Genomic DNA, 14,652 nt, shown 5'->3' on the forward strand with positions numbered 1-14,652 from the left:
TATTTATCTCGAACCATTCCAGGTACTTGTTGCTGAAAACACTGCAACGCAAACAACTACTTCAATTGAGGTGGATTCTACCCCAGTGGCTACACTCTAGTGTTCCTTTTGGTCATTATTCTGATTCATGTCTCTTGTGAAACACTGAAGCCAGTACAGGTCGGTGTTAAGGAACTTCCATGCACGCAGAAAAAAATAAAATTAAAGAAGAATTATCAAGGAATTTTTAAAATAGGCTGTTAACTACACAGCCACCTGCTCAGGCTGTGTTATCACTCCTTAATGGACCACGCAGAGAGGCTAAGAAGACCAGAGGACAGAAGGAAAAATTAAAAGGAATTGTGTTTGCAAGAGCACGTCTTGAAAACGAGTGGAAACTCGAAAAGGAACAGTGCACATTCCCAAAGGAGTACAAAGAAAATTCTCCCAACGTACTGTCAAGGAAAATCAAGAAGCTTTGCTCTGATTGTCGGGGAGAGAATAAGGCTTGTCAGAATCTCTTTCCGGTTGGAATACAGGGGCTGATAAAATCAGATGAATCATTTGGTTACTTCTCATTACGTCACTGAATAGCGTAATTATTCACGTGGCAAGAACTCTTTATCCGGCTACCCTAGTACAACCTGCCCCTTATATCCCCCCACCCTAAAATGAAGAACTCTGTAACGGTGACAGCCTCCATGGTCGCTGTGGAGTTTATCCTGTACACAATGTCGCTTTGTGCCCCTCAATGGCTCATATATGGTGAGGGGGTCAGCCAGGGTCTTTTTGTTCTCTGTAACAGTTACAAGGGCTTCTTCAGTTGTGTTGGCTTCCCTGTCTGGATTGGTGAGCATTCTTTGCATTTTTTTCTTAGGTTCACATGCATGTACAACAGTATCATTACAAAGATGCATTGTATGGTGAACGGTGACGCTATAGCTGACTGTGTCCCTCAAGGGCCAAAATGCAAAATCGGGCTACTTGGCCACAGCGAAAATATCTTGTCATGAATTTTCACTATTTGCAGTTCCAGGAGGTGTTCCTCGGTAAGAAGCCATCAGAACAAACAAAACACAGAGAAGAACTTTTCAGTGCGGTATAGATATTCATGTAGTGTCCTTGTTATTTTTATCCAGGCCCATTTAGCCTGACCTGGATGTTCCTCAGTGCCTCTTCTCTGTTCTCCTTCCTAACCCTCTTCGTGATCAGACCAGCTCTGTCCCAGGGCAAGCGAGCCATCACAGCCTTGATCCTAAACATCTTGTCAGGTACAGCTGTTCATTTTCCAAATGACTTTTACAGACGTCTGAGGAACTAGCATGGTTGTGAAAGGCTTTTATTACCTGTCAATTTTAACTTATTAAAAAATGATCATATAGGCTTTGTACTTCTTACCAAAGGATCATTCAAATACATCCCAAAGACTGTCAAAAAGTTATTAGCTTTACAAGTAGGTGGGGAAAATATCTGGGAAAATATCTGCTGTATACATCACACAGTTTCCAGGATGTAACATTGAATCACACTCATCAAACCCCATATCATCAATTTTTTCACTGTCAAGTTTCTATCCAGATTCTGTATCTCATATTATTTGCTAACATTCATCCTTTATCTCTAAACCTATTTTCAATATACCGCTATGCTTCAATAATGCAGAAGCCCACAGAGGACTGTGAAACACTTCAGAACAAAATACTCTGGAGACTGGCCATGTGAACAAGATTTATTAACCGACATGTTACAAAAATGTCTTTTTGAAATGTTTTCTCTTACAGCAGTATTTTGTGTGTGTGCGTTGACAAACTTCCTGGTCAGTATTCAAGTGAAGAACCCCAAGCTGCTGAATTGTCTGGGCTGGTCCTTCTACATCTGCTGTTTCACCCTGTTCTATGCATTCATGGTGTCGGTGGTCCTAGGAACGGTGAGAGCATCCACTGATGTATCACCTTTCGTGGTCAGCAGCTCTTCTGGGCCAGTCCCTGCCACTCAGTCCAATGTTCTCCGAAACATTACCTGCCTTTCCTAAGTTAACTTTATCTGTTTCAAAGCACAATACGGAATCATTTTTAAATACTGTACCACTAAAAGTAGGCTAAGTGTACATGAAATAACCACAGCAAATGAAATAAACATGAAAATGGACAATACTTTTTTCAATAAGAAGAAAATAAATATCTTTTTTAAAATACTAATACTAATAATACTTTGAGAGGTTAAAATAACATACTTTTTTGAGGGGTTATGATTGTATTGTTACTCAGTGTTTCATGTTTTTCTCATCTTCTCCGGTCTGTGACATAAAAGTTTAACTGAACAGAAAATGAATGATGCCGAGAGATACAGTATGAACATATGATGGCATTTTTTAAAGGTCTTTATAAATTAGTCATAAGACTTTTGGGATGCTATGCTTGGAATATCTGGAAGCCAGCAGCAGTCTTCTGGGTTTTCACAATAATTTACTTCAGTTATTTATAAATAAAAGGCCATGGAAATTTGATTTGTTTGAAAGGTTAAAATATATATATGTATATTTCTTTCAGTACATAAATAGTGAGATATCCCTGTATTAAAAAGAAACTGAAAGAAAAATAATTAACTGAAAATGAATCTATAGGTATATAATAATATTTTTCAGACTACAATTCTTTATAATGTTATTAATTATGTTTGCTTTGTTGTCATCTTTTGGGGAATTTGGGGGGTACTAAATGCCCTTTTAATAAATTATATTGTACTACACTGTGGAGGTTTGGGATTAATGACACTGACATGGCACTGACATCACTCAGAGAAAAGAAAACATTTCCGTACTCACTGAGTAAACATAATTGACAATCTTGTGTTCTAGAGAACACGACACACAGTACACCACAATTGTGCCAGGTTTCATAGCAGTAAAGAAGCAACGAGGGAGAACAAGAGAGGATTAAACAATACTTAAATATGGTGATAAAAAATAGAGGAGGAAAAAAAAACATTGGTTTGATCAATTGGGAAGCATTAATTTAAAAATGTTACTGCCCTTAAAAAAAAAAATACTGCTGCCACTACTTTGATTTATGTTTTTGCAAAAGATACAGTAAGGTTATTAATAGCCTTTAAAGAAGATTTCACAAGGCCTATTTTTGTGGCTTATATTTTTTTTACTAGATCCAGGGAGTTTCCATCAAGTCTTCCTCTGGTTGTCCACAATTTCAAATTCTGCATCATGGTAAAACTGAACCATTCAGAATTTAACCTCACTCCTGCTTTTTCAGAGAGGGTTATTTTTTTTTCCTTTTCCCCTGTTATTGAACATTACAGAGAATTTACAAGCACACAACGTTTAAATAGCATTTTTTTGCCACAACTCCCAAGCTGTGGTTGGATTCCTGACCTATTAATACAGTGTTACATAAGAAGCCTCACATTATGATGTATGCCTAACTGAAGATGTTGCATGTGCAGAAATTAAGTGCCAACAGCAAACTGAAGAAATCAGCAAAAAAGCTCAAGGATAAGTTCTCAGCAGAAGCGGTAATTGCAAAATGGGAAAGATAAACAATAAACTTAGTTTACTTAATGTTTTTTAACATAAAACAATATTAAAGATTGCAATGAGTCACAAATTTCAGCTCTGTACTGTCTTGCATGTTTGATACAGTATGTAGAACTGTATGTATTTTTCAAGTAACCAAACAAAAACATCTAAGAATAATTTAACAATATATAAGCAATGTCAGTAGAAGTTACAATGCCAATTAACATTTTCTTAACATTATTAGATCAATGAATAAAAAATTGAATACATTTATAGGACAAACCGTTCATATGTATTTAACTGTTCTACGAAGACAAACCCAAGGTAGATAACTGATGCCACCTGGTGGTAAGCATAGCATTATGATGTCACTATTAGAGATGAAAGCTATGCAGTGTACTGTAATCATGAACAGTATCATACAAAACAGTTTGACATTTTATTGGTTTAGGTTTAAATTTATTGGTTTAGACATGCGGTTTTGTACTAAAAATGACATACTACTTCATAAAATATTTATGACAGTGCCTAGCTTTTTATGTAGGCTCTATGGAGAATGTCATGTAGGCATTTTATACAATTATGCATTCTTTGTGAATTAGCTATTTAAAAATATCAAATTCAAGTATAATTAACACTACCTTTCTGAGAACAGTAAGGTCTCCCACTCACCTGAAATCATGCTAATTTGTTTAAATACAGCTGGTATGAAAGCTGTAGGTTTCGTTACTTCAGTAGTTAAATCTGGGTGGCAACATAGTTCCAAGACTAAAAATAAGAAAATCTAAATATAATATAATCAATTAAGGAATTGATTGGAACTCTATGGGAAGGTTAATCTCTGAACATATACCTAATGGCAGAAAGAGAAGAAAATGGTGCAGTCTATTTGAAAAGACGGCTTGGGTTATTTAAGAGAATAAATATGGCATATACTTTTTTTTTAAATAAAACAAGACGTGTTTAACAATATTTTAATTGCAAAGTAGCCTTTTAACAATATAGAAGTCAGTGGCACAAATGCTGACGAAGAGAAACAAAGCTTTCGAAAGCTTCAATGGTTCCCCACAGCCCACGACACTGATGAAAAATTCACTTCACACGGCAAGTTTATTCTGTAAGCTGCAAACACAAGGCTGACCTTCTTTTCCTTCATAGCACCAGGATATGCATAAGACACCTGTTGAGGAACAAAAATCAAAACAGGTTAAGTATTTATGATTTGAAATACAAGTCCTTGTTTCCTTTTGTAGACATCTAAAAACAAATTGTGAAGAGGTGAAACTGACTGAAAAAAATATTCTTTTACGTCCAAAAATGTTCCCCCACAGTTGCTGCAAACATTCCTCCATCAGCAACGTTACCCTTTCGTGTTTGAAGAAGTGGAAAATTCTTGTACCAACAGCTTTTTTTGAAAATGGAAATTCAAACTCCATTCAAACAGTTAAGACACCTAAAGAGACTCTCAAACTAACATCCTGAAAACATCCTGAAAAATCCTGAAACACAACTTAATTTGTGTTATTTTCTTTTGCTGATAAAACGTACAGGCCTAGCATGGTGATGGGACCATATTAAAAACATGTATAGCGGCCAATTATAACATCACATACAACATCACTTTATTATTAACTCTTTATTTCTTGCATTAGGAATTTGTCTTTTCACATACCCCAGCTTGCTCCCCATGAGACATACAGACACACAGATAGAGAGAGAGCATGGGGTCAGAGCGCAGGGTCAGCCGTTGTACAGCGCCCCTGGAGCAGTTGGGGTTAAGGGCCTTGCTCAGGGGCCCAACGGAGCAGGATTCCTCTGCCGGCTGCGGGATTTGAACCAGCAACCTTCCAGTCACAGGAGCATATCCTTAGCCACAGAGCCACCGCTATGCCCCAACCACTAACCCCCTTGTATATCATGATTTCACTGCAATTTCCCTCACGGGATCAATAAAGTATCGATCTATCTATGATCCTGCATTATCTTAAAAGATTGAAAGATACCTCCGCAGTGTAAAGGTCTTTAAAGACTTGTTTTCCACTTAATATGGCCTAGCAAAAGTGGTCATTTGTTTTCTAACACTGTAAGAAAGTTGCAGTTTGTGTATTTGATGGCCATGGACTACCTGATACTGGTATTAAAGGTCTGTCCTTATCTAGCAAACTTAACTTGTGCCAGTTATAGTATAGTCAAAACTGTACTGCCATAGTGCTGTGGAATGATCAAAGTTTAATGACCTAGATCAATAATGAACAGGTAGCCGCTATCAACACATGGTAACTATGCAATGTTACAAGTAAAGCTAATCAAAACCAGAATTCTCAATAAGATGTTCAAAATAACCCCTTTTCACCTGTTTTATATTGAAGAGTGATTCATTTTGGACCAATATACGTTACAGTTTTTCCCGTCTTCTTCAGAGTTTCAAGAAGAACTTCTGCACTCTGCTCAGATTCAATAAAAACCTTCTTATTGGGAAGGTCAATGTCAAATTTCACACCTATGAAAAAGAATAAAAGGAACTGAACGAGATCATTGGGACAGGCAATGAATTAATATTGCAACGAAAAATTACTAGAAAAATCTGGTATGCAAATGTATCGTAAATACATTATATAGGTACTGTATATTCTACTGATGGAGGGGAAAGGGTAATGCCGTTATGTTTTTGAATTTTTAAAAGTGCATAAAAAACTGGACAAAATTGTCGTAACATTGCATTGCGTTATTAAATCACTATCAACGGTTACAGAGGACAACCTGCAAGAATGTAATAAAAAGGTCATAACGACACAAAAACAAGAAGATATAACACACTCAGCATGCACTGAGAGAAAAGAGCAATGAATAGAATTAGAAGCAGTGTGAGGGCCTTTTAAAACATCGTTATGACGAAAACTAAACATTACATTGTGGTGAATTAAGCTTATGAAGATGGACACGCTAAATGTACTTTATTTTTCTTACTAAAAGCCTTTTTTAAAATCAATGTATATAGTGTATGTATAACAAGAGTAAATACACAAAATAGGACTATACATACGCTTTCACCGTATGTGTAATCATGTGGAAAATTCAGTCATGTGATAGCTCAAAGTCTCTCAAGAAACTCGTTAGTTAGCAGGAAATCGGACACTTTTTTACTATGTAAAACAATTACATGTCAGGCAATAGATTTAATTTTCTGAGAAAATCAGATACTTTTATCATGCTTTCTGGCTTTCGGTTTTGTGCCACTGTTACGCTGCGACTGCGGTCTTTCAGCATCAGGCACTCCCTGCTGTTAATAACACCACGCACACAGGGAATAAAAGTGAAAACTCAGGGGTAGGACTTGCCTTGCAGTTTGTTGAGAACGCGAGTCACAGCGCCTGAACACCCTTCGCAGGTCATATCCACGAAAAACTCGTGCTTCTGTCAGGAAGAAATCCAATCCATTATTTCATTACACTGGGTAATTTCATATTCCAACACTGCAATGATCCAGTCAAAGGCCTGGATTCACGAATAAGCAATAACTAACGCCATGCTATAGGCACCGTCAACATAAAATCTCTCGTCGTGTAGCTACTTGCCTGCATATTTCCTTTCCAGATGTCAGTTACACCGTTCGACCCTCTTCAACTTTCCTGTCTGTGACTTTGTACTTTCATCACAAGAAAAATGCTTTAAGTTAATAGTCTTCTCAGCGATCAGCCCCCTTTCCAGAAACAGGAGTCAGCAATGCCCATTTTAGGGACGGTCATCAAAGGTTCATCTACATTTCGTGAACCAGAGCTAGAATTAGAATACCGATAAATATGCCTGATGTAGAGTAAATGTATCATGATGCATAAAAATAGACATTATTTACAACATAAATATTTTCTATTTGTTGCTTTTCACGATTCAAACATGAATGTTGTTAGGGGAAAAAGATGAGTGAAATGATGACATTCCCTTCTAACTATTATCAACGCACCAGGAAGACTTGTAGTACCTCAAGCATGGCTGTGGGTGGCGCTGAGTTCTCCCCTAAATCATTAATTTGTAGAACAGTAGTTAACCTATTAGAAGCGACATTTTGAAATAATAAATAAGCATATGTTTCGATTTAATAATAGTAGTTTAATGTTCATCCCCAGTTAATTCAGATGAATTTATTAAACTATTTAAACGACAGCCAATAAAACATAATACAAATAATAATAATAATGCATTTATTATTTTTTATTTAATATTATACAATATTATTTATAAACGCTTTAAAAAACGCAAAGTCTACTAAACAACACACGCAAATAGAATATTTTAAAATGAAATGTACACATCTAATCTGTAAGTTAAAAAATAGAAAATTATTTTCACTGGAACATGAAAGTTGTGGGATGCATTGCATCCGCTACACTAATGACGAAGACTAGAAAAAAAACCTGTCTATAACCGGTCCACGCATTGCAGCAACTGTTTTTAAGGTTGATATGCCCATAAAAGTGATTTTTTCTTGACATCTGAACCTCCATTCTTTCACTCGGTGAGATAAACTTCCTGGTATCCATGGAGAGGGAGTCAGGTCAGCTGACCTTCACGAGGCGGAGAAATCACGTGATCCGGCGGCTCGGAGAATCGGGAAGCTGAACGCGAGATTTTAGTGCCGCTGAGCCGCGGTACCGCGACGAGAAAACACAGCCCCGGTAAAGATGGTGTGAAAACATCTCCGCGGCGTTGAACACAGGTAACATTGGGCACTCTATGACTGTCACTTGCACCGATCGTTTCTGCATGCTCAGTGGATTGAGCAGTGTTAGGGAAAGCAATTTGTATGCAAAGTGCTAGGATGCAAATCCGTCGTGCTAACACAAGCTAGGATAAGGATCTAACATGCAAGATTACCGATAAAGCAGTCTAGATGCTCGCATGCTGCTTACCCCGCATTTGTTGCCCACCAAGTCAAATAGTTTAGCCACCGGGCTAAAGGTATGTGTGACGATTCTTTACCATATCTGACAGTGCTTCAGGAGAATGTATCAAAGGTGCCTGTTTTAGTACTTTAAAGTTCTTGCAATTGGAAACGTCTTTTCTCGATACGCTCGTATATTCTTATGATGTACGTATAAAGGCCAGCTGTTGGATTTTATTGAGATAGTGGAACCTTTCCGTTGTATTCACCTAGTAACACTGTGTCTAGTAGTATTATAATGGTTTTATTCTTGTGCTGTAACTTAAATATTTTTTTTTAATTCTGGTTATGAAAAACGTAAACTTGAGTCGCTTTGTAAAAGGGAATGATGAAGGAAATTAAGTGCAGGACATTCCATGTGCAAAGTCCTGGAAGCCTATTCAAAACATGTTAAATACGGGATTAGCTCAACAGATGCACATGATCCCATACATATTTAGGCGCAAGTGTATTTTACACTGCAACTATGTACCCCCAAGGGAAATACAAATGAAAGCGAAAACTACCCAATTATTATCATTTTAAGGAGGAGCGAATAAGTCAAAATGTTTTTCATTTTAGTTTAAATACAATGACTGCTTCTCACGACTGCGAAATCTGTTTTTTGTTGTCCTGTTGTTGTTCTTAAAGTGTAAGCATTAAAACAATACGAGTGAGTAATTGAACAAGTAATAGGTTTATTCCATGCTGAAAAAAAGAAGAAAGAGAACACAACGTTTCGGCCGTGGAGCCTTCTTCACCTGAACTACTACCGAGTGAGTAATTGTTTGTTTTTCGCTTTACTTTTGGAACACAAAACTGTAAAGTACATTTTAGGATACAATATACATAACAAGTGTTCACAGCGGTGCCTACTATGATTCATAATCAATACACTGTGAACTACGTCTATTGATTTGCTTAAGCTGTTTTAAAATCAACCAGCTGCGCTGCTGGCTGACTCGTGGAAGAGATGTTCTCGGGTGCTTAGATTGTGAGCTTTTCAGCTAATGATTCACACCTGTGAATCACAACAATAATAATGATGATTATTTAGTCTTTGGATGGGCTAAGGTACCATTCACTTAAAGATAAAATGACTAGTGGTGTCATAACAATCTATTCACACTTTTCATTGAAACTGACAACAGTTTTTATAGATTTTCTGTGACGAGGAATTAACGTTGGCTTCTATTTGCTTTGATTTAATTATTTCACATGGCTTCCCACTTCAGAATTGACTGTTCAGTCATAGTAAGGTTTGCCTCAGGCATTAGAAGTGCAGACTGCAGTGTTGACAAGTCCTATAAAGACACTATTATTTAAAGCAGAGTTTTTAGAACCGATTTGCACACTAGTCTCTTTACTTGTCTCCCGTTTAGGTTTAAGCCTTGGCGTTTTGGATTTAACACTTAGCCCTGAAAAATAACCTTACATCTGAACTAGTTTTATTTTTCTTCACTAGAAAGCCTAGCTCTTTCTAGTAAAATAACAGTTTAAATATTACTACTCTGATAATGTTATTCTGAAGTTAATGAAGACAAGGTCAACTTCCCTAACATATGGTATTTCACTGTTGTTGTGAAGTGAATCAGTGACAACAATTTTACTATGTTAAATTAAAATTGGGAACCTCTTAAAAACAGCCAAAAAGGTGGAATGGCAGCTTGCCTTTCTTTTCTGAAGCAACACCCGATGCTGTTAATAAAATTGCATTACTCTGAGTCTGTACTTGTATCTGATGTCCTGAGCTGCTGACCCAATTAGAGCAATCATATGTTGTTTTCTTCCTATTATAGAAGCTCTTCTGTTTGAATGCAGGGCGTTTGGAGTGGATTCCCTCAGGTAACAGTGAAGCTCAGATTGTAAAGTGGTATCATCCCGACTACACATGACTACAGACGGCGCTAACAGCATCAATGGTAATCTATTTTATTCGAGTTTTATGACCTATGAGTCAGGGCTGGTAAGGCTGAAATATTTTGTCTTCACGATTTTGTTTCCTGAACTGTACTGAAAATTAAAAAAAAGAGTTTTGGCTGCGTTGGTGTGCGTAGACTGCAAAGGAACAGGTATAGGCTCATTCCATGTTGAAAGGAAAAGAAGAGAGAGAATGTTTTGGCTGTGGAGCAACAGAAACAGAACCATACAATAAGTTTCTCTGTATTCTCTTGGGAATCATTTAAGATACCATACAAAAAACTGACTAGAAATGAATTAGGAGTTAAGAGTTAGGGATAAGGCACAAGTAGAATGTCAGAGAATGTGTATTTCAGATTGTTGTTTTGTAAGAAAAAGGCTGAAGGCCAGAATGCAACCTGACTGGAGATCTTATTATTGCACTTATTTAATGCGCACTTTGCTGCACTTATAGCAGAATATGTCACATAGGTCCTCCTGACATGTTTAAACTCCCTTTAAATAATAATCATTTTTAAATATTTAGGAATCTTTAGCATTAGCCATTATGATGCCTATAAAATTATAGTAATGCATGGATTAAAGTAAATCTGAGACCCCCTCATATTACAATCCAGAAACAATCCAAGAACAGTTAGTGTTCGTCAGGTTATGGCTTTGTAGTTTGTGAGTGATAAATTAATTCACTTTTTTTCCTTAAACTGACCCGGGACCAATTCCCAAGATCATAATTACAGATAGTTCAAACACCTATAATGCTACTCCTCAGTGTTGTAATTATAATATGGAAAAGAAATTGGACAGTTTCAGTAGACTGTCCTCAGGATTTCTCCCTTTTCACTGCAGTAATAACTAATGAAATGTTGTGGATCAGGCTGTATACTTCCCTCCAATTTGTGAAACTATTCCACTTAAAAAAACAGCTGTCAAACAGCATAAAATAATGGGGCATGTATGTACCTTAATACATAAGGTTATTTGTGCACAGAATAAATATTTAATCAATGTGTTCAATTTCTGTTAATGTTTTAAATAGTACTTTCACGTTATCTTAGTTTCCAGCTTAACTCTGTGATTATGCACACACCACCTGGATCTCATTGGTGTTGTGAATCTCTCTTTTGTGACTTGAATTGTGCTGCCATGACTCATGGTACAATATGCTGCGACAAACTGCACTGGGCTTGCCAATGTTCGCTTCTTCTGTTTACAAATTTTCCTAATGCGTGGGTGATGCATAATAACAAGCTACACTGTAGTTCATATCTTTGCATTGTAGAAAAGCCTGTTATTAGAAGCCCATTGTTTTATAACCTTTTTCTTGACGTGTTAATAAATGACTAAAAATCCACTTTTTCTTCAGACTCCAAGGAAGGGTAATTTTTGTGCTCTCCTTTCCTTTTTATGTGGATTAATACACAGGAAGTCTTGTGCAGTCCAGCAGTACATCTTTTTTGTTCACGCTGGTAATTGAGTCAGCATGGGTAGGCTGCAGAGGAACAAGCAGAAGTTTATTCCATGCTGAAAAGGCACCCGAAGAAGGCTCCACAGTTGAAACACTGTGTTTCTTTTCTTCTCTTTTCAGCATGGAATAAACCTTTACTTGTTCCTTTGTGTCTTATTTTTTTTTTTTACAGGCAAACGGATGTCTTGCTTATTTTCACCTTCAGCTAGTAGCAGTTTAACCGTGATGGGACACGATGCTTTTTCTTTCTTTCTTCCAGGAACCATGGCTTCCAGCAGGCCCAACACTCCCAATGAGGAGACTCCACTGTCTCCGAGTCATTCCCTCAGTCCTTCTGAGTCCCAGGACCAGTATGAGAGGATTGGAGGCAGAGCGGGGACATCGTAAGCAAGCTTCTGATGATTGTGATTTTACACGTGACTGGACTGAGGGATGCACAGAGTATTCAAGCAGACAATACAACAGTTAAATAATAAAGCCACAACAGTAAAATAACTCTCTGTGCACAAATCACGATAGGCCACTGTTTTACTGATGTTTCTTTTATTATTATTTCTGTCCTCTTTATTTCTATTCAAGGTTAATCGTTACTGGTAAAGAAACGGCCATCATAAAAATCGCCGGTTCTATGGGCTGTGATGTGGTTTAGTTGTACATATTCATTTTGATAAGGGAGTTGGGGTGAATAACGGTTTCTTGCTTACCAGGTTAACCATAGGAAAGCTTTTATTATATATACGGTGTATTGACAATTCCCATACCGTAGATTCATTTTAGAAGGTGACAGAATATATTTAGGAAAATTAGCAAAACTCAAAAACCTCAATCCATCTATTTTCTCACCGCTTTGTCCAATATATGTGGGGGAGCCGGAGCCTATCCCAGCAAGCGAGGCAGGATACACCCTGGATGGGACTCCAGTCCATCACAGGGCACACACAGTCACAGACATTCACACACTCACATTGGGGCTGGTTTTCAGTGAAGCCAGTATCTGTCAGTATTTGTTTGGTCTGTGGGAGAAAAATCAAGTGAACACAGGTTGAGCACCCCAGGAATTAAACCCAGGCCCTTTATGCTATGAGTCTGCGATGCTAACACAACTGTGCTGGCCAACCCAAAACATATGTGAGCAATTTGTAATTATTTTTTCCCAAGCAATGCAGCAATGTTTTCCCCTATTTATATATTTGTGTTATTTTGTAGCACTGAATATTTAATAGCAATACAACTTTTGAAAAAGTAAATGTCCATTTCCTGGTTTGTTTTTATACCTTTAGAAGTTCCCCAAAATGACTTGGCGTTTGAATTATTTGTGTTTGTGTGTATATGTTGACAATCATAATAAAAAAAACTTTTATGCATTGGAAAAAAATCACTTGATTATAGGTTAAGATGCATCAGATTCATCATGACACACATGCTGTATGATGCCATTTTGATATAAAATGAAAACAGTATTTTTCTATGATTACATTTTTAAAATAATCATTAAACAAAATGCAACCCTCATGATCAAACCAGATGGTGAGCAATGAGTGTTCTTGAAAATTGTATAATTATGCTGGTTTAAATAATATGAATATTGGAATTGCTTCACATATATAATTTAAAGCAATCACATGGTGCAAACATTTTGTACTTATTAACTGGTGAGGCTTAACCAGGATCTGATATCTGTTGTGTCTTGCTTTTATATATAATTGTTTAGTTATGACAGTTATGATTAAACTGAACACATTTTCACTTTTATTTAGAAAGTAATTGCTTTGCACTCAGAATTGAAGAATAATTTTAGAGATCCTCTGTTTACTTTTATTTAATGCTTCAAGATCAAATTTGATAAGGTGTGTCTAGCAAAATTATCTCGGTCTCAATTCGAATCAAATTTGACGGGTTGGTTCCTGACTTCAGGATGGCAAATGTCAAGAATTGCATTTTCCCTCTTCTGTTAATAAAGAAATTAATCTTGTAATCTAATAGATGGGACAATCAAATCAAAGCTCAAAATGACAGGAGCGTGAACATTTTTTCTCATTGTTTTCTGCATTTTCATAATGGTGCATGGTTCATGTTCAAGGTATTATAAGGTATATGGCTATCTGGGTGATTTCAGCAGAAAGACTCTTTTTATTGTCGAGAAGTACAGCAATCATCAGTGGCAGGAATATAAGGCAGTTAAAAAAAGGAATGTAGGTTTCCTGCAACTTGTTTGTGCTCTGCTTCTTTCCTGTCCCGTTATACATGAAATGTATATAAGGTTTGTAAACAAAGAAGTAAAGGCAAGTTCAAGAGATTAAAACAAAAAATAATTTATTGATGGATTCTTTTCTTTCCCGCAAAAGGAAATCAATAGTGGCAGGAATGTTGAAACAGCAACCCTGGCAGTTCTGTCATATTGTGGAAGATGTGTAGGGAATCATAAGCATGAACAGTGGAAGGAGTATTTTTGTATTTGGGAATCCCTCTTTAATTCCCAAATCCTGGATATAAGGTCCAACGGCTTTTAGCACTCCGATGTCAGAGGTGACTCTCTTTGCAGGTTCTTCGATACTCTGATCCACTTGCTGAAAGGCAATATTGGGACGGGGCTGCTGGGGCTCCCTCTGGCTGTGAGGAATGCAGGGCTTGTGGTAAGAACACTTGGAAACTGTGTAATACAACACTTAGTTTGCTGGTTTTGGGTGTGGTTTAGTCTAGCTTGCTAGTTTCCTAGTGAGTGATGTACAGTATACAGTCACTATCATGTAAATACAGTGTGACCCACTTGCCTCTGGTGTCATGTAATTTTTTTGTGATCTCAGCTGGGTATGAGGGATTCAGGAGATGAAAGACACAGGC

At 37.0% G+C, this 14,652-nt stretch overlaps 2 protein-coding genes across 5 annotated transcripts in view; one reads left to right on the forward strand and one right to left on the reverse strand.

Annotated features, from left to right (window-relative positions):
• Positions 1–1,696: 1,696 nt before the first annotated feature.
• On the reverse strand, positions 1,697–7,253 carry atox1 (antioxidant 1 copper chaperone). The gene is made up of 4 exons (XM_088933047.1): positions 7,084–7,253; positions 6,847–6,922; positions 5,862–6,008; positions 1,697–4,688 (listed from the first exon to the last, which is right to left on the reverse strand). The coding sequence occupies exons 1-3, from the start codon at positions 7,087–7,089 to the stop codon at positions 5,884–5,886; spliced, it is 207 nt and encodes a 68-aa protein (XP_088789173.1). The 5' UTR covers positions 7,090–7,253; the 3' UTR covers positions 1,697–4,688; positions 5,862–5,883.
• Positions 7,254–8,077: 824 nt separating this feature from the next.
• The window catches only part of slc36a1 (solute carrier family 36 member 1), a 68,359-nt gene continuing 61,784 nt past the window's right edge, over positions 8,078–14,652 (forward strand). The window contains exons 1-5 of one of the 4 annotated variants that reach the window (XM_088933092.1): positions 8,078–8,222; positions 9,123–9,202; positions 10,248–10,348; positions 12,071–12,194; positions 14,354–14,444. In XM_088933092.1, coding sequence (XP_088789218.1) covers positions 10,318–10,348; positions 12,071–12,194; positions 14,354–14,444 — 246 coding nt within the window. In that variant the 5' untranslated portion in view covers positions 8,078–8,222; positions 9,123–9,202; positions 10,248–10,317. Of the gene's footprint in view, positions 8,223–9,039; positions 9,203–10,225; positions 10,349–11,903; positions 12,195–14,353; positions 14,445–14,652 lie in introns of those variants that run through there. The other 3 variants (XM_088933094.1, XM_088933093.1, XM_088933095.1) reach the window with 3 other exon arrangements.

Source organism: Atractosteus spatula, chromosome 14, assembly GCF_055471065.1.
Source record: "Atractosteus spatula isolate fAtrSpa1 chromosome 14, fAtrSpa1.hap1, whole genome shotgun sequence".
Classification (NCBI taxonomy): domain Eukaryota; kingdom Metazoa; phylum Chordata; class Actinopteri; order Semionotiformes; family Lepisosteidae; genus Atractosteus; species Atractosteus spatula.

What these genes read in the sequence shown, in the direction of transcription:
- atox1 (XM_088933047.1), bottom strand. An exon ending in CGTTCTCAACAAACTGCAAG is followed by an intron (nt 6,009 to 6,846) that starts GCAAGTCCTACC and finishes TCTTTTTCATAG; the next exon opens with GTGTGAAATTTGACATTGAC.